At 33.0% G+C, this 21,112-nt stretch overlaps 1 protein-coding gene and 1 non-coding gene across 2 annotated transcripts; one reads left to right on the top strand and one right to left on the bottom strand.

The window, feature by feature from the left end:
* Positions 1-17,597: 17,597 nt before the first annotated feature.
* Positions 17,598-19,358, bottom strand: LOC136067888 (uncharacterized). Its single transcript, XM_065774306.1, has one exon. It carries the CDS (start codon positions 19,356-19,358, stop codon positions 17,598-17,600), a length of 1,761 nt encoding a protein of 586 aa, XP_065630378.1.
* LOC112007904 (small nucleolar RNA R71) lies at positions 18,871-18,979 on the top strand. The gene has a single exon (XR_002882518.2). It is a non-coding gene; the product is annotated as a small nucleolar RNA R71 (small nucleolar RNA).
* Positions 19,359-21,112: the final 1,754 nt, after the last annotated feature.

Here is a 21,112-nt window from a genome sequence, read left to right as displayed (position 1 = left end):
CTCTCTGTTTTGGGGTTTTGGGCACAGAGGTGTATATATAACCTCAAATAATGTACAGATTCATTTTATCACAAAGATTAGGAGAAAGTTTCTCAATTCCTTTCTCCAATTCCCTCTTTGTGCACTCATAGAATTCTGTTATTCTTTTCTTTGTTTTGTTATAAATGATTCTTGTAGTTTTTCTTTACATAAGGAATGACTTTGTCGATATATAAACAAAAGATGGCTCCAAAATGACATAGTCCTTGTTACAATTGTTGCCGTGGTTGTGGCGTCATTGGAGTTTGGACAGGTGATGAAGATGGATGGATCATATTTCTTAAAATATTGCTAACGTCTTTTACATCTTTGGAACCATAGTTTTGGTTCTAGTTAGGTCTCCAAAAATAATTACTTTGGGTCAGATTCACAACGGTTTAGGAAACCCAATCTACATTTGAGGTTCTGATTGGAATTCTTAGGCGATCCACACTGCTTTGTACGTTTTATAAATCACATTTGGTCACCTTTTCTCCTACGTTGTCAATGGTCAACGGAAGTTGTTGAGCCGATCTCTAACTAAAATCATTGATAGAAAGGTTATTAGAAAACATGTTGAGAAAAGTGCACTGTATATGCCTCTCTCGAATGCATCTTGAAACTACATATGTTGCTTGACATTCTTAGGGACGATGGTCATTTAAATGGTTTCTGCTTCCAATTTAAAAGAAAGGCAAACCCTAAAGGCAAAGCACACACACTCGCATGCATGCTCACAAACATGCAAATACATCATCTTAAACATTAACAGATGTATATACATATATAAACTAACACACTAAAATCAAAATATTTTCATTCTTTGGATTTAAAACTTTATTTATTTTATTCGACCCCTAAGCGTTCTACAATCTTTATGATCATTTAGCAACAACTAACTAACGATATTCATAAATCCAAGAACTTAAACAACACCTTCCCAAGAGCGGGGAGTATGATATTAATGTTAACAAAATGGACTAATATCAAACATTCAATAGGAATAGTAATGTTGTCTTTATTGATTTTGATTACGTTCTGCCACATTATATTGAATACTGCTTTTTATTACTCCTCGAAAAATGCACATGTGATTTCAACTTCAACCCACTTTGGCTCAGAGACTTGTACGTCATAGGAAGCAACGCAAACGAACTAAAATTGGTGTTTAGAGAAAAAAAGTGTGAATATTGTGCCCAGCCAACCAACAAAGTATAGGGTGCTCCATCTATAAAACTATTTTAAATAAAGATTATTAGATTTATCATAAACTCTATGTTTTCTTTTTCTTTTCAATATATCAAAGAGTGTAGGTTATTTTAATAAAGGGTTACTTAGCGCTCTAATTTTAACTTTTCATGCTTGAAGGGTTTGTATTAGGTATATTCGCAAATCTTTATGAAACATAAATAACCAGAAGTGCAATTTCATTATTAATATAGTTTAGTGCCACCATCGTAGGTCGGATGATGATTAAAGATTGAAGGAGTATTTCACTTCAAATGCTATTGATCTCAATCTTTTACATCTATAGAACCATAGTTTTGGTTCTAAGTTCTAACCAGGTCTCCAGAAATAATCATTTTTAGGTCAATTTCTAAGGTTTTGAGATTGGAATTCCGAGGGAAGCCACACTGCTTTGTACACTTAATAATCACATTTGGTCACCTTTTCTTCTAAGTTTTCAGTGGTCAATGGAAGTTGTTAAGTCGATTTCTAACTAAAATCGTTGACCAAAAAAAAAAAAAAATGATTAGGAAATATTTTGAGGAAAAGCATTGAATATGTTGCTTGTTTTCTTAGGGTGATTGTCATCTAAGTGGTTTTTTCTTCTAATTTAAAAGAAAGGCCAACCCTAAAGGCAAAGCACACGCACTCGCACGTGTGCACACATACATACAAATACATAATCATAAACATTAATATATGTATATACATAAATAAACACACTAAAATAAAAAATTAATAATCTATAGAAACAAAAGAAAAAGAATAAAAATATACTTAAATAACTTAATTTAAAATTCTTATATAAAAAAATTCATGAAGAATAACAACTTTATTGGGCTTTGAAAGGTAATTCTAAATTTTTTTTTCCCTCTTTGATTTAAAATATAATTTCTTATTTATCATTTTTTTCTATAATTGTGAAGGAAAAAAATAATATAAAACACCCTAACTAAATTGGAAAAGTAGTAACTATGTGCATATGAAAGTAAGATAAAGTCTGTTGGAACGACATTAGGATTGACAAAAAGAAAATTAAAAATTTTCAACATAATTAAAAAGGCTAATGTATTACAGTATATTTGTATTTACCTTTGCAACAAGGTTGACAAAATGGATAAATATGCTCATGTTTTGTATACATTTTTGGAGAAAGTTTAGTTATAAAATTGATTGTATCTTAAAACTACAATCTTACTCAATAAAATAAACATTATTTTATATTTTGAAAATCTAACTGTTATATTGCATGTTCTTTACGCTCTTAATACACAGTCAGATTTTGTCTCAATTGGATATTATTTACTATATAATTTATAAACTTATATTTTATGTATAATTTTAAATTATAAAAATTTGCAATTTAAATAATTTATTGATGACATAGCTATTTATCTTTAATTTTCTAGAAATTTTGCAAGTATAGAAAATATAAGAAAAACATGTAATTTAATGGTGAATTTGTCAAAATTCACATACCATAAAAAGATATTAAGTAATGTTGTAACCTTAGACTACATCCAATTTTTTAAACTAAATTTTGTCCTATATTTTATAGGTCATACTACCAAATATGTGAATTTAGCCTTAAACCTAGTCTTTGAGACGTAGATTAATAGGTCTTTCCATGTAATTCCCTTTTACTTTCTTTCTTAAGATTGTAAATAGAAATTTAAGCCTTATACTTTTCATTTTATAGCATGTACTTAGCACGAAAGTATTATAATTATCCAATAATACATGTACCTTTCTTCATTAAAAAAATATGTACTTTTTTAGATTTTCATAGTTTTTCCTTTTTAATAAAATTAAGTCCTTAGCTTGGGGGGATCACATCGATGGTTGATTCTTCATATTTGCTACCTTAACGGCGGTGAAGGATCTCTATTCCTTTCCATTTATATACTTATTTTTTGTATCCACTTCAAGTCATTTTATCACAAACTACTTCGCTTTCATGAACTCTGTTATAGTCCAGAATAATAAGGATGAACAGAGGCTTCAAAATGCAGTTGTTTCCAAAGTTCGAGACAAATTAAAATGTTGGGACAAAATTTTGAAATAAGTTACAAAGTTTTTCTTTTTATGTAATTTATCCTAAATTATCATATTTTATCTTTGAGTAGTCTATGCATGCCGAATTGGTTTGACCAAGTGATTTTGTTTCAGAACCATTTTATTTCTCTTTTATGTGTGTTTGTTTCTCATTAAAAAAAAAAAAAAAGATTTTGTTTTATTTCCATAGGTGGCCATCCTGCGGGATTAGTTGGTCTCCCTGGTCGCTGGGTGAATATAAGTCAACTTCGGCTTGGGTGCCCAAGCTGACACATGGCCCAATAATGGAGATGACACACATCAGCAAAAACTACTCTTATTCCCTATTTATTCATGCTCCAAAAATACCTAAAATTTTTTCATTATCCAGACCATTTTTCTCTTGGTTATGTTTTGAATTTCCATTGGACTTGGGCCAAGTTCAACAGTGTGATTACTCAACTAGTGGACCCATGTTATCCTAGGTTGCATGTTAGTCCATTTGTTGGCTCGAGTGGGGCCTGGCTTTTAAGCCCAATTGGACCTAAAAAGAGACCTCACCAAAAATTAACACTCTTTTTTTGGCATATGATTATGATCTACTTAAAAAAAAAAAAAAAAAAAAAAATTTACGGTTGATTGTAACATTTAGGGCATGTTTGTTCTCCATAAATTTACGGTTGCATGGTCCAATATAGCACATGATTAAATTTAATATTGCTTAAGCTTAAGGAAGATGATAATATCATAATATTATTTTTGTTATTTTTCCTAAAGCAATATTAAAACAAAAACCCTTTGACTGGTTAATTAGGACTTCAACAATTAACCCCCATTCTGTTTTTCCTTCTTCTTTTTTTCCTCCCAAATTATGTTTTTTTTTTTTAAAAAAGAAAAAAGAAAAACAAAGCTATATTTTTATATAAGTTATAAATAGTTAGAACCTTTTTTTTTTTTTTTGGGTGAGGATAAGTTATAAATAGTTATATAAGTTTTTTCAAGGAAAAATAGTTATATAAGTTATAAATATAATTAGAACCTTTTATTCTCTTTATGAATAAAAAAGGGATACTAAACTAAATCTTTGAAGCTCCATGTCTCTAATGGACTACAATACCGACTTGAAACGAAGAAACCCACTGCATCAGAGACTGAGAGAGATAGAGGTACTAATAATCTCAGCCCAGGACCTCAAGAAAGTGAAGCACGTGACCAAGATGAGAGCCTATGCTGTAGTCTACGTCCAGAAGGGAGTCCACGCAGTGGCGACTCTAGGAAATTTTTTCAGGGTGTTCCTCAACAAGCATAAATTACACTATAGGGTCAAGATTTGTAGCCCAAGCCCAAAAGAGATGGGATGTGAGCCTACTAAGTCCAATACAATGACTTTGTAGAGAGTGGGTAAAAGAACTAGACTATTTGTGAACTCAACAACAGTTAATCAAGATTTTATTAAAAGAACAAGTACTAAAACATTGGGAACTTGAATAAATTTAGGTCCGAGGAGACAAATTATAGTTTGAATGGCTAAGGTCACTCTTGGAGCTACAGTAAAATTTTGTTCTTCTTCTTCTTCTTTTCCTTCTTTTCCCGGTCCCCTTTTCATGAGAGGTCATTTACATTTATATAGTTTTCTTTTAAATTATTTTCATCGTACACTTGTTCTTCATCTAAACATTCACTTGAGTACATGTCACATCAGATATCTTCTTTAGTTCTCCATGAGTGGTGGCAGCTGAGATTGCACTGTTCAGAGGTCTTCTCCACATAAATACGGCCAGAAAAGTTGCTGCAATGCATTAAATGCAGTGGTATCAGCTTTTTCTTTAGATATTTCTCCATTCTTATCATCTTTATGCATGCATGAAGTTCATCCTTATCGCTAGAACTTCCTGGAAGTTCACCCAAACTGTCCAAGTATATGCTTGACCGATATTCTTCAAGTTCGAGGAGGATACACTCCTCGGACTATACTCTTCTTCCCTTTCCTTACGTGATTCTCCATTCTGGGGCCTTTCCCAATCCTTTACTCCTCCTCGGACATACTTATATCTTTAAATAGGGCGTAAGGTCCAACATACGCGTTTGGGCTTTTACCTCCACATACACAATCTAATAAAAAGAAAATTTTATATATTGACAACAACAACAATAAAAAAAATACTTGTCCATAATTCTAGCAAAAGAATAAATAATAAACAATTAGTTTATTTGAAATATTAATAAAATTATTAATTATTATTGTTTAGTTGTTTCATTAATTTGTTTTTCTTTTATAAATTATAATTTGTTATATTGTTGTTTCATTAATTATAAAATTATTAATTGTTATTTAGCCTAACATAATTTAATTTATTTGTCTTTTATAATGTATTAGTTAATTTAATTATACAGCTTTAATTATTGTTATTTAGCGTAGCAATAAACTATATTGCTTTAATTTGTTTGTCATTAATTATGCTGCTTTAATTTGTTATATTGTTTAGCCCTTTATGCACGTTACACTAAAAGAGCCGGACATTACACATTCTATGTGCATCATAATAATTAAAGCAGTGTAATGTGTATCACATTACACTGCTTAGTCTGCTTTAATTATTGTTTATCCGGCCCCAGCCCATCAACCCATCTACCCCCTCCCACTCAATAGACAAGCATATGCACATGCCTAATCACAATAGCCTGTCAATCAGAAAATTTCACAATCACAATAGACAATACACATCACACTAAAAGACAATCAATATATCACCAACACAATGACCAACACCAACACACTAACCAACACCAATAGATAAGATAAGGCCAAATTCAAAAAGAAAAAAAAAGAAAAGAAAAGGCAAAAGCAAAATATAAATAAAGCAATTCGGTCAGCCAATCTGACCAACACCAACACACTGACCAATAGGATAAAGCCAAATTCAAAAAGACAAGGAAAAAAAAAAAAAGAGAGGCAAAAGCTAAATATAAATAACGGCCAGCCAATCAAAATATTCAAAAGAGAGAGAGAGAGAGTTATCGAGTTAGAATATTAAAGAATAAAGAGAGAGAAAGAACTTTCATTTCATTTTTGCATTTCAGTGAGATAAAGAGAGAGACTGAGAGAGAGTCAGAGAGAAAAAGAGAGAGAGACGTGACCGTGGGTTTGGTATGCTGAGGTTTGGTTTTGGTTTGCTCTATATTAGGGGCCTTTTTTTTCTTCTTCTTCTTCTTCTTCTTCTTCTTCTTCTTTGAGATAAACACTAAAACACCTCTGAATTGAAGTTTGTTTTGCTTTTGCTCATGGACTGACTGTATTGGAGTTTGGTTTCTGATTTCTCCGCCAATGACGTGACCTCAAATTTTTTTTTGGGCTTTTTTTTTTTTTTTTCTTGGAAGTAGAACACTAGAACAAATAATATATATATATATATAAAATTTATTTTGAGGGTGTTCCTAATTTTGTAATCAGGGTGTTCCTAATACAGATTAAATATAATTTTTTTTTTTTAAATTTTTTTCAAGTCAGGGTGTTCTTGGGAACACCCTGACTTGTACGTGGTGTCGCCACTGAGTCCACGTGGTGAAGACCCATGTGGATGAGCACGGCGGCACCAACCCTACATGGAACGAGATGGTGAAGGCGAGGTTCAAGGAGGACTTGCCAGAAAGTGACGTCATGGCGGCGCTAAACATGGACATATATGTGCGCGGCCACGTGCGAAAAAAGCCTGTGGGAAGAGCTTTCGAGCCGTTGGATAATCCGATAGAGTGCATCACGGTGCAGGTATGGAGACCCTTCGGTAGGCCCCACGGGATGCTCAACCTGTGGGTCCCATCGACAGGGAGGTTCTTGATAAGGAGGGAGTCTTTGTCTTTTAGTGTAAAAGAAGCGGTGGAGGATGAAGAAAAAGAAGAAGAAGAAGAGGAGGTGGAGAAGAATAAGGTGGTGGAGAATGTGTAGAGTTGGAGAACTGGCTAGTTTGCATGTTGGACATGTGTCAGTCAGTCATGGTGTTGTTTTTTTCTTTTTTTCTTTTTGAGTTTTCATGCAGTGCTTGATCAAGTTTTAATTGTCTTTTTCACTGTGGCATAGAAAAATAATGGCAGATATGGTGGCCAATGATCCATATCATATGTACTGCTTAATTTACTTTTTGTTTTGTTTTGTTTTTTTTTTTTTTTTTGAGTTTTGCTGTTAATTGTAGACTTTGAAGCACGCATGTTCAGGCAATGTATAGTGTGGTTTTGGTGGGTTTCGCTTGTCCAATGCATCGCTACATTAATTTGCTTTGTATTGTTCTATATATTATGTACTTGTCATGTGTTTTTTTTTTTTACTCCTGATAGAAGAGGATCACAGTTCACAGACATCACACGATCAATGCAGTTTAGCTTGTTGCAGTTAGCTTTTAATTTTTATTTCTCTTTCTTCAAATGATCCATATTTTGTAATCTTAGAAGCCAATGCATTGTGTGTAATGTCGTACATTACATGCCTGTTCAGCTTATAAGACCTTAATAAAGTTGACAGGCTCTTTAGGGTTTCTTTTTTCATTTTTCATTTTTTTGTTCGCTAGCAGTAACATTATAGATCACATCATTAATTTAATTATTAAAATCAATTATTATTTTGGAGAAGAGAGTAATGTTGGAGTTAGGATTTTAATTTAGGAATGACAAGATTAAAAGTAAAAATATTTTTTAAAAAAAGTAATCGGTATTAATAGCGTAATAATATACAATTTTATGCTAATTATCAAATACAATCTATATAATAAAAATATAAAACTCAGTTTATTTTCCATACTTAGAATAATATTCAGACTTATATTTTCCATAATCAATTAACTACAAGTATATATTTCATATCATTACAATTAAAAAATTAATTCATAGTTAATAACAATCAAATTAAGAGATTAATCTACCTACATCAAGTTTAAAAATATTATTTAATTATTTAAAATAAATTGAGAAAAAAAATCAATAAAAAAAATGTTTAGAATATAACTATCTAGCTGCAAAGTTGTAGACATGACTTAATGCCTTGAATGCTTTTAAAAATGATGTAGAAATCAACTTTCTTAGTAGTAATTAAAATTTGGGATTATGAAAAGACCTGAATTTGAAATTGTGAAAGTAGTAAGGCAATAAAAGAGAAATTTCTTAATGAAGGCACTAGTTTTATTGTCGTGTAAAGTAAAGGGGCATAGAATCAGCCAAAAAAAAAAAAAAAAAAAAATTTGAAGGGGGCATAAAGTAGGTACTTAAAAAAAATTTTGGTTTATCATTATTATTAGAAAAATACCGAAGTATTTTACTATATATAATTTACAAATTGATATAGCAATTAATGTAATAGGTGTGCTTCAACGGTTCAACCACCTAATATATAGCTTATGTTTAAATGGTTTATATATATATATATATATATAAAGTTGGATTCTAGTTATACCTAATAAAACTCTAAGTGATATTACATCATCCAAGAACTTGTTATTGAATTTATATTTTGAAAATCTAATTGTTGAATTACACATTCTGTATATTCTTAACATGCATGCTAGTTTTAATGCCAATTGGATGCAATTTACCATTCAATCCATAAACTCATATTATATACATTATTTTAAACTACAAAAACTTGAATTTAACCAATTAATTGATGACATGACTATTGATTTTTTATTATCTTTAAATTTTGTAAGCACAGAGAATACACAAAGATAATATAATCAAGCGGTGGATTTATCAAAATTCACATCTGATTAAAAATTATTGGTGCCACTTAAATTTGTGTGTGTGTGTGTGTGTGTGTATCTATATAAAATTGGTGGCAGTTAAGTTTATATGTTCTATGTTGTAAAATTTGTACTATTCCTAACATCAATTTTATTATTGTTAACAAAAAAAAAAAAAAAAAAAAAATTTGAAGGGGGCATAAAGTAGGTACTTAAAAAAAATTTTGGTTTATCATTATTATTAGAAAAATACCGAAGTATTTTACTATATATAATTTACAAATTGATATAGCAATTAATGTAATAGGTGTGCTTCAACGGTTCAACCACCTAATATATAGCTTATGTTTAAATGGTTTATATATATATATATATATATAAAGTTGGATTCTAGTTATACCTAATAAAACTCTAAGTGATATTACATCATCCAAGAACTTGTTATTGAATTTATATTTTGAAAATCTAATTGTTGAATTACACATTCTGTATATTCTTAACATGCATGCTAGTTTTAATGCCAATTGGATGCAATTTACCATTCAATCCATAAACTCATATTATATACATTATTTTAAACTACAAAAACTTGAATTTAACCAATTAATTGATGACATGACTATTGATTTTTTATTATCTTTAAATTTTGTAAGCACAGAGAATACACAAAGATAATATAATCAAGCGGTGGATTTATCAAAATTCACATCTGATTAAAAATTATTGGTGCCACTTAAATTTGTGTGTGTGTGTGTGTGTGTGTATCTATATAAAATTGGTGGCAGTTAAGTTTATATGTTCTATGTTGTAAAATTTGTACTATTCCTAACATCAATTTTATTATTGTTATGTAACTTCAAAAAAAAAAAATTATTATTGTGTGGGACCCACTATTTTAATACTAATTCACACCAAAGCTATGAACCGAAACCAAAGGTGCTGCGCCAAAAAACAGGCCAATTGAGTGAACTAAAATTGGTGATCAGAGATGACGTCTCATTCCGACTTCGGTTTGGGGAAGTTGTCGGAGTAGAATATAGGATTCCACTACAAACTAAATTGCATCGATATATGTGTGTGTGTGTATCTCACCAAAACCCATACTCTTGGTGCAATTCCTCTCTCTCTCTCTCTCTCTCTCTCTCTCTCTCTCTCTCTCAAATTGATCTAAGTCCAAACCCACACTCACACCAAACCTACAAACCCACACCAAACCTAGTAACCCAAAAACCCAAAAAAATGAAGTGAATTTGAAGCAAAATATAGATTTGATTTGTTGGATTTATGGATTTGATTTGGGATTCATAGGTCTACCAGTGGTTGTGGATTAGATTTATGAATTTTGTGGTTTGATTTTTTGATCTGTGGGATTTGTGACTATGTCAACCAAACAGAGTCACACATGTATCTAAAAATCACATTGATAAAAGGCTAGAGAACCAACTGCCTACGATCATGAGCAGAGCTGGCTAAGGGGTAATCAACCCCTATGGTGTAGTGGCCAATTTGCCCAATAATCATACCAATTGCACCATGAACACTCCTAGTGAGAATGGTGGAACTAACAACATATGACAAGTATAACAATTTTGAAATGGTGAGTTTTAAATATGACCTTTAAGAAAAGAAAAAAAATTTGTATAGACCATACTTGTATTTTTTTTTCTTCTTCTAGCTAGGAGAGGTAATTTTTATGCGGGGCAAACTATATCTAATAACCTCTATGTACATTCAACAATAAAAGCAACTACTATGTACGAATTTTTGGAGAGCTCGGGGGGAAATTGCCCCCTTGTCTCCAACATTGCTCAATGATAATGCCAAAAATCGTCAATAAGCCACACAACACTCACATGTTCGAAACAAGACCTGTGAAACAACAACAAAAAAGAAAATCTTAGAAGAGTACTGGTGTGGTATTGGCCAAAGACCTTTCGAAGGTTAAGTCAGAGAATTTTTCACAACTCTAGAGTGCCAGAGCTGGGATAAATTATGCATGTCTCGGTTTGAGATGATATTGGGGTTTTTTTTTTTTTTTTTTTTTATAGTAGCATAGGGTCAACATCCGTGCCTTGGCTAAGAAGATGTTTCTTTGTAGGAGAGGTCCTCTTTTTGTTGCGTATTTTGCGGAACTCTTTCCTTATAGGACTCTTTTGATTAAGGTTGAGCGTGGTGCACTAGGCGTTTCCTTATATATGCATGTGTGGGGACCAAGGCAAGCCACGTTAGACCTGTCAGAGGTGTACCCACTTCAGCTTCTTCCCGTCAGCTTCCAGCTTCGTCGCTTAAGGTGCCGTCATCAGCTTCGAGGTAAAGCTGTAGACTTCATGCTGTTGTTCTCTTTCATGGGTAAAGCTGACGGGTTTGTTAATATCGTCACCTGTTGCCTCATTGGGTCTGTTTGGATTGAACTTATTGTTGCTGAAACTGAAAACTGAAAACTGAAAATACTGTAGCAAAATAATTTTTAAATGTGTAAATAGTACCGTGGGACCCATTTTTAATATTTTTTTAGTGCGTGAACAATGCTAAACAGTACATGAACAATATTTTTTGTCTCCTGTACAGTAAAATCATGTGATTTTACTGTTCACTTGCCAGGGGAAAAAAAAAAAAAGAAAAAAAAGGAAGGAAAAACGCAAAACGTGGACTCAGCTTTCAGCTGAGTCCAAACGCCCTCATTGTATACAAGTATCAATACTACAAAATTACCCTTATCACTCAATAATGTCTCACTAATGCAATTTCTTTTGGATGGAGTCCAGGATTCGTCTTGCTCTAGAGTATATATTGAGTTATTAATCAATAATGTCTCATTAATGCATCTTTTTGGATGGATTCCACTATTCGTCTTATGTATGATATAATTAATGACATGGTACATATCATGATTATATGATAGAATTTCAAGTTAAGAAAATGAGAGAACTCCTATATGATACAATTCTAGGTGTTGGAGCATTTTAATATTAAATAATTAAAATGAATAAATGTTATAACATAAACATAAAAATGTGGGAGTGAATATGAAAGATGAGGAGTTAGTGAAAATGTTTAATCCCACATTGAAAAGGAGATGGGCTATTTTATTCTTTTTAATTGTGGTGATTAATGGGCTAAAATGTATTGTGTTATATATTGGGCTGGATACGTGCGCAAGGGGGAGGTGAAGAGTGGAGGTATCAAAATTGGAATAGGATCCTCAGTTGGGAAGGAAATAATTCTCTTCATTTAGCCTCTCACCTTATCAAAACTTTTGCATTTATGTAAATGTATTAATTATTTGTCATGTTTTGATGGGTAAATGCATTTTTTTTCATGCATTAAATAATTAATTTATATGACTGTTTTTATATAATTTATATAAGAAACAATTTATTTGGAATACTCATTAGAAAAAAAAAATCAAAATATTATATATATACATATATATATATATATATATAAGGAACCTCATTTCACAACATTGTGGAACTCTCATTTTATAGAACACTTCAAGCAATGCTCTCAATACAGTATAGTTAGAGAATTTCCCTTACGACTAGCATTGTTGGCCTTGTTTTGGATTTGAAGTAGGTAAATCTATTATTATTATTATTATTATTATTATTGTTATTGTTATAATATAAGCAGGAACCTCATTTTACAAAACTGTAGAACTTTCATTTTATAGAACTCTTCAAGCGATGTTGACAATATAGTGTTTCCTTGACGGATAGTATTGTTAGCCTTGTTTTTGGATTTGATGTACGTATATCTATTATTATTATTATTATTAGATTTTTCAGGGTATTATCTCCTTATTCAGTTTTCTTTGTTGGTTTTATTGTTTTCTTTTCTTTCAAAAGAATTGAAATTACCCTTTTTGAGAAATTTTAGTATTTTATTGATTAGGATTATAAATGATTGTTGTAACTTTGCTTTTTATAAGCAATGAATTTGTTGATGCATAAACAAAGATGGCTCCACTCGTCAGTCGTTGCTTTAGGCAACTTTCTCTCCTTGGTCTAGCACCAAGGTTTTGCTACCTGAGCTTTGCTCAAGGTCCCCTTGCTAAAATTTCTCTCAAAATGACCGCTTTTCACCTGTAATCTTCCACTCCTCTCTTTTACCCTTTCTTTTCTATCCCTAAACATGTTCTCCTCTCTTTTTATTGGTGATTATAAGTTCCCAACCTCATTGCTCTTTGCCTTGTATTTGTCCAATTTAGGGTTTGGGGTTATCCAATCTGCAAGGCCTTTTTTTTTTTTTTTTTTTTTTTTTTTTCAATTTAAGGTTTGGGTGTTTCCCCCGAACCATCTTTGCCTTGTTGGAATGTCCCAACAAAATAAATTAGTGGAAGCACTAAGTGCAGTGGCCAGTAAAATCAAATGTTTAGGAAAATCTCTAAAGTTAAAAGCTAGTGAGAGGATTGTAGAAGAGCTATTTACCACTGGGCTTGATGTAGAATAAACCGCCATGGCCTTTCTAGACTCTCACGCTCGCCTGAAATCATCGCGCAAGGCAAAAAGGCACTAGTGGAAATCATAGACCTTGGAGTTGAAATCGCATCAAATTTGGTAGGTTAAAGCGAAACGGCCCTTTGAGCAATAGTCGTTACTTTGCCACAAGGTACCTCTTAAAATGGCAAATTCCTTCATTTGGATCCCGAAAATTGTTATTTTTCCGTTTATAGTAATTTTTGTTTCCTTAATAACTTGTTACTCAAAAGTCAGAGTAAAGTCCCGCTTGTTTTGGGACGACCCTTAAGATCAGCAATTTATGATTCTGCATTTAACTCAATTTTTTTTTGTTTTTGGTAAATTTCAGTATTTTGTCACCTAATCGCGTAATTAATGCGAATTAGGATTTTAGACATTTTTCTCAGTACTTATATGTTTTGTAGCCATCAAAGGAAAAATATACTATTATCAATAAACACAGAATTTTTGTCAAATTCTTTCTTTGGTTGATTCCAGTTGATCTCCTTGTGGATTTGATGTTTACTACCAGAAGCTAATAGTTTAGTTTTTGTTCCACCAAGTATTGAGGGTCATTTTTTGAAATAGGCAGAAGGCGGCCCAACCTAGAAATACTGGTAGCAGAGAAGTGGCAAACTAAGTAAAACCATTAGGCTCAAGCGGCAGGAATAATGGATCACAGGCCTTTAATATAAATAAATGGGTCTTGAGAAAGTAAGTGGGCCTAAAAGGCCCGGAAAGAGAGAAAACAGCACCCATGGGCAGTATGTGGTATGGAAAAGCAAGAATGGGCCGTGGCAGGCCCAAAGTAATGTAAACAAAGAAAGTAGGGGATAATGGCAAGCCCATGAACCCCAATGATGAGAATAAGGAAATTGGGCCAGGAAAGCCCAATTGAGTTAGTAAATACCAATGGGATGCAGAGTTAGTAAATGGACCGAGGAAGTCCAAAGGAAGTGAATGGGCCGGATAGGCCCAAGTGAAAAGAAAAGGACACTGGAGCCTATAAGTGAGAACACCAGTGGCCATATTAAGCCATTGGGGGAAAGAAAGGAACGGCAGGTCTAAAAAGAGGTCCAATAGGAACAAATCGCCGCGGCGGGAAATGCCAAGTAACATGGTAGGAAGCCAAGGCAATTAAAGAATTAGGTAAAGAGAATGCAAAGCCCAGTACTCGGTAAAGCCCAGACCCTATAGGAGTGGGAAATCAGAGTAGTAGCTCGTGAAAAGCCAATACCCTAAAACCTACATTTTGCTAGTCCTCGAGCAAAACAGATAAAGAATAAAAAAAAAAAAAAAAAGAAAATATCCTAACTAATCCACTTTCGTTGGAAATTTCGATTGCATTTAGCGTATGCAACAAGCCTTTAAACCCCTAGCTTACACTAGTGGACGAGTTGTAGTCTCGTGAGCGTTTGCAGGGAATATACCCACAAAATTCTGAGAATGAATACTAAAAACAAAATAAACAAAACAAAGAAAATCAATTTTTTTTTTTCAATTGCCTTGTGCCAAGAGGATTAGTTCACGTTCAAAAACACTACAAATGTTAAAGAAATTTCTCATGTCATCAAAACTCAATGTGAGTGAAAAGTGGTAGCCAACCCAAACATACTCTTAGTTTTAGAATAAATTTGACTCGAATCTCTGTTTGAAAGTATGCTTCAACTCAAATCTTTCTAGAGTTATCACTCAACAAATGAAATCACTCTGATATGGGGTGTAACACTCTCAACAACATATGTGAGCGGAATAATGTAAGCAAAATCAACATCTCACATATAAATCACATGAAAAACACTTAATCAAGAAAGAACAAGTAGTCTCATGAAAGGATGCCAAAAAGAATTTATACCACACTTTTTATTCAATCATATCAATATCTGAACTACACAATCTTCAAGATCAAATAAGGACTTTATTAGGACGTAATGTAGGGTAAAAGCAAAGGGAATGAAATAAAAATGGGTGAAGGTAAATAATAAGAAGTGCTTTCAAGATTTGTCAGAATGTCAACTCTTTTTGGAACTTCCATTCAACATTTTTTTTTTCAGCTCTTCTTCTTCAAAGCAATACTCCTTTACATTTCACTTCTCAAAATTTGATGGAAACCCTTTTTATTTTCTTCTTTTTAACACTTTTCTTTTTCTTTTCTTTTTTTTTTTCTTTTTTTTTTTCAATTCAATTCTTTTTTTCTTTCTTCTTTGAATTATTGTACAAACCACCACATTGAAACAAACTGATCAAATTCCATCTTGAAACACTATGGAAAAGGGTTTTAAGAAAGAAAGGCTAATTAAAAGGCTCAATGGGGTGACTAGCGATAATGTATCAAAAAAAAAGAAAAACACATATATGGCTCAAAGTAGACAAAAATGGCCTAATCTCATCTCTCAAAGAATAGTATAGTTCATTCAACATCAATGACTTCAAAGGATTTAAGTGTGGCATAAAATCATTTTTTTTTTCTTGGCCAAAAGAAAGAATAATGAGACTACAACAAGGGAAATATATTGCGCACTTCCAAATGAACTTTAAGATTAGAAACAATAAATAACTCTCCGAAAATAATGATTGGCTCAAAACTCACATGGGTTATAGTCTACACATTGTTATCATCAAGATTTTCTAATCATTTTTATCCTTCAACAACGAGTTGTGTCTGAGTGGCTATATGCATGTGTAATGAATTGAACATGAAAGCAATGAAATTCTTTAAGCAAGAGTAGTATAACAAACTCAAAACATAAACCTCAAGCTAGGCAAAAGTTTTTTTTTTTTTTTAATTTTTATAACACAACTAAACAAAACAAAACAAGAAGATAGAAATCTATATACATCCCCCCCAAACCTAAACCAAACATTGTCCTCAATGTTAAAAATGATACTCTCAAATATATGTCTTGAATGAAAAGAGAGCAAAATAGTAATATGCAACATGAGAACCAAGTAGAAACAAGTAAGGTAAGGAGAAGGAGGAGACGTACCTTGATCAAGTTGATTGTTATAAATTTTAACTTCTGTCAAATATCAGCTAGAATAAAAGCAAATAAAACTAAACAAGAAAATAAACACAAGGTCTAATCTAGAAGCAGAAATAAACAAGAAAAACATTTTTTTTTTTTTTTTTGCAAAAAGATTTAACACAACTGGAGATCAATCCTGATAAACAGGACCATCCAAACCTCAACAACACCATGGAGATAAATAATGTATATTATGAATGGATTAGTCCAATGAGATCGTAACTTACCTGGGTCAAAAAACATGTTGAGAAGCTTTACCAATGTCTTCCAAGTGAATTCTTTGCATAACCATAGAGGAACTAATACCCTTAAGATCAACAATTTTCCAACCTATAGCTTCCTTATGCTCTTGAAGTATACTTATCAATTGGTGTTTCCAAAAGTCATCCAACTTTGGTGGTTCTACAATAGATGGGAATGGGGATGAAGAAAGTGGAAAAGAGACCACTTTTGGCTGCCAGCTAATAATACTTAAGAGTGTAACAGAATCCAACAATACATTGACCTCCTCAATTGATTTTTCAGTATCCAAATTGCAATCAAAATGGGTTAAGCAATCCTTTAGGGGATCCTTACAACTTGATTGTAGGAAAGTGTCATGGACTAGGCTCCCAATCATGTTAACCTCACATATATCCTCTTTGTCTAGTACTTGCTTACTTATGTCAAAGATATTAAGCTCAACAGTCATATTCCCAAAAGAAATCTTCATCACACCACTCCTACAATTGATCAAAGCATTGGATGTGGCTAAGAAACGACGACCCAAAATGACATGGATTTGTGTACTGGCATTCAGAGTAGGCTCAGTGTCTATCACAACAAAATCAACAGGAAAATAGAATGCATCCACCTTAATCAACACATCCTCAACAATACCTCTAGGGATTTTCATAGACCTATCAGCTAATTGAAGTGTCATGGTTGTTGGTTTCAACTCCCCCAAACCTAGTTGTAAGTATACTGAATATGGCAATAAGTTCACACTTGCCCCCAAATCTAGCAAAGCTCGCTCAATGAGATGATCCCCAATCTTGCATGAAATTGTAGGGGATCCTGGGTCCTTACATTTCATTGGATATTTATTCTGAATGATTGAACTAACTTGCTCAGTCAAAAAATGCCTTTTTAGGGATATTTGTCTTTCTCTTCATTGTCACAAGATCTTTTAGAAACTTGGCATAAGCAGGAACTTGCTGAATTGCATCAAGAAATGGAATGTTTATTTGCACTTGCTTAAAAACCTCTAAAATGTCTCCAAATTGTGCACTTTTCTGAGTATTGATTAACCTTTGAGGAAATGGAGCTTTAGGAACAAATCTCTTATCAAGGGGAGAACTAAGATCTTGAATTGGAGTGGCGGGTGGGTTGTTCTCATTTTCTCCATGATCATCATGTGAACTATGAGTTCCTTTTTCCTTTAACACAAAATTTTCATCATCCTCCACTTCTGGCATTTTCACTTGATTATCAACTTGCTTACCAGACCTAAGGGTAGTAATAGATTGAACATGTTCTTGTCCATGGGTGGAACTAGAAGAACCATTGATGGCATACTGTCCTTTTGGGTTAGGTATGGGTTGACTAGGAAACTTTTCTTTTTCCCTCTCTCCAACTTGGGTTGCTAACTGGCCGACTTGATTTTCCAACTTTGAAATAGCTTGAGTATTCAAATGGGTGGAACTTTTCATCTCTTGAATGGCTTGGCTAGTTAATTGCATGAAAGTTTTGAGAGACTCCTCCAAAGATGGTTGTTGTCTTGGTGGTGCTACAAACTGAGGTGCTGATTGAGGAATGGGAGGATATGCTTGAGTAGGTGGACGAAATTGACTTTGTTGATGCACTTGTTGTCCACCTACATTTGTGGGAGGCTGATTTTGCCTCCACGAGAAATTAGGATGGTTCCTCCAATTTGGATTGTATGTCTCTGAGAATGGACTAGCAAATGGTTTTCCATAATTGTTCAGTGCATTTGCTTGCTCAGTATAAAAATCAGGGTACCCAGCTGCGGAAGGACACATTTGTGTTGTATGCATAGGACTTGCACAAATAGAACATGTTTCACTTTGAACTTGATTGACAGAATTCATCCCTCTACCTAAAGCTAAAGCTTCAACCTTACGAGTGAGATTGTCCAACCTAGCTTTTATGTCTAAATCTTCACTGACTTCATACAATCCTCCTTTCTTAATTGCAGGGGCAGATCTCTCTCTATGATTGGAAAAATCCCATTGTTGTGAGCTTTCTGATAAATTCTCAAGAAATTTGTATGCCTCATCATCCATAAGACTCAAAAATCCACCACCATTCATGGACTTAATCATGTTACGATTTGTCTGAGTCAAACCATTATAAAAATATTGTATTAGTCTCCATGTTTCAAAACCATGATGAGGACACTTTAAGATCAAGTCCTTAAATCTCTCCCAACTCTCATAAAATTTCTCTTGTTCATCTTGATAAAAATCTGCAATTTCTCTCCTCAAAGTATTGGTCTTGGCCATTGGGAAAAATTTAGAGAGGAATTTTGTGACCAACAGTTCCCATGAAATGATAGATCTAGGTGACAAAGAATTAAGCCATACTTTTGCCTTATCCTTCAAGGAAAAAGGGAATAAACGCAAGCGAACAGAGTCATCAGTGAAATTTTGAAACTTACAAGTAGCACAAATCTCAAGAAAATCCTTTACATGTATATAAGGGTCTTCTCTATCTAATCCATGAAAAGTAGGAAGAAGATGGATTATCTGTGGTTTCAACTCAAAATGTGCAGCAGTGGTTGTAGGCAATACTATGCAAGATGGAGGGTTGGTGGTTATGGATGAGAACAACTCCCTAAGAGTTTTTGAATCATCTCCTGTTTCTCCCATTGTGGATGAATAATCAAAACTAACAAGACGATTTTCTTTATCACGTATCCAAGTTCTCATACACCAAGCACAAAGAATTTTTTTTTTTGTTTTTTTTTTATTTAAAAAAAAAAAGATTTTAACTACACTAGTAGAAGGAAAAATTCAATAAAGACCTAATTTATTTTCCTAACCAAGTCCCCGGCAACGGCGCCAAAAACTTGTTGTGAAATTTTAAAATACTCGCAAGTGTACGAACCGTACCGAAGTATAGTTTGACAAGAACGAGGTCGAACCCACAGGGACTTGAATGAATGTAGGAAAATTAAATCAAATCTTAACCAAATTAATCCTAATCTAGTTTAAAAAATTGGTTGTTTTGAAATTAAATAAACTAAGCAAATAATAAAATTAAGCAAATAGTTAAACTAAGCAAAAGATATAAAACAATAAAAAGATGTAAACAATCAAGGGAAAGGAATTAAGGTTTTGGAATCCGCCTTGTAAGTCATATTAGCATATATTTATGATCATTAATTTTCCCACCTCCTTATTTTAAAAATCAAAGGCATGTTCTTCTTCGCTTCTTAAGTATAAAACCAAATCATCAATTGTATCCGTAGCCAAACAAATCACAAGATATATCCAATTCTAAAAATCAAATCATAACTTGTATCCATTGACAGACAAATCACAAATGATATCCAATTCTATAATCAAGAATTAATAAACCAAGCATTCAATTAATTAAGATAAATCCTAAATCATGAGAAAAACATGATTGAACTCATATCTAGAATCCCATCTTAGTCAATTGATATGAAGCAAGAACAATTTAAATCATTAAAGAACAACTATTGTGGGAAAAATCAAATCACATAAATATTACTAATAATCCTCAACAAGGTTTCATCCTCAACCTTAATTATAAGTTTAGCTACTCATGGTAATTGAAATAAAACAAAAGAATAAAATACTAAACATTAAACTAGACAAATAAAATAGAGAAAGAAATAGTTACAATGTTATCATGGAGAAAAGCTACAGAGAAGCCACATGCGGCACTGCCTCTTGCTCCAATTTTCTGTTTTGCATCACAGCCCTAGCACTCAACTCTATTAATTTTGCCCTAAAAAGCCTATAAATAGGTCAAGGAATCCTATTACAAGTTGAATTCCCGTTTGGAGAAAATCCCAGACTTTTAGGCTTCACTTAACCGACTATTTCGGTCCATTTAACTTTAGAATTCGGGCTCCTGGTAACTAAAAAGTTGTAGCCCTTTAAGTTAACTTTTCAGCCCAACTTGAATCATCTCAATTGAATATCTGAGCCGAAAGTTATGCCAAAAATACTAACTGATGTACAGGCTGGAATCCTAATCCGAATTGGACTTGGATTTGGTGCAAATTTCCTTTGATTCCTTACTCCAATTGGACTTAAATTTAATATTCATGCCTGACTGGATGTAAGTTGGCTTGATTCAATTGGCCTAGCCCCACTTTGCATGTAAAGCCTTTGTTATCTGCAACACAAAGATATTATATAATCAGTCACAAAATAACATAAAAGTAAGGCCAAATATGTAGATATGTGAGTACTTTATCGTATATATTTCATGCACATCAAAAAGCCAGAAACGGACGACAGGTAATACAAGCAAAGTCTCCAGTCCACGGCAGATGCATGAACAGTAGGCAGATTTCAGACATATGCATGCGCAAGGCCTAGACACCACCAGCTTGTACCCAGCCAATACGGGACGTGTTGGGGTTGTG

The sequence above is a fragment of the Quercus suber genome, unplaced genomic scaffold (assembly GCF_002906115.3).
Source record: "Quercus suber isolate HL8 unplaced genomic scaffold, Cork oak 2.0 scaffold_90, whole genome shotgun sequence".
Lineage (NCBI taxonomy): Eukaryota > Viridiplantae > Streptophyta > Magnoliopsida > Fagales > Fagaceae > Quercus > Quercus suber.
The sequence above is the reverse complement of the archived record's forward strand: the minus strand, read 5'-3'. Positions and strand labels throughout refer to the sequence as shown.

What these genes read in the sequence shown, in the direction of transcription:
- LOC136067888 (XM_065774306.1), bottom strand. Translation starts at nt 19,358, where the DNA reads ATGGGAGAAACAGGAGATGATTCAAAAACTCTTAGGGAGTTGTTCTCA.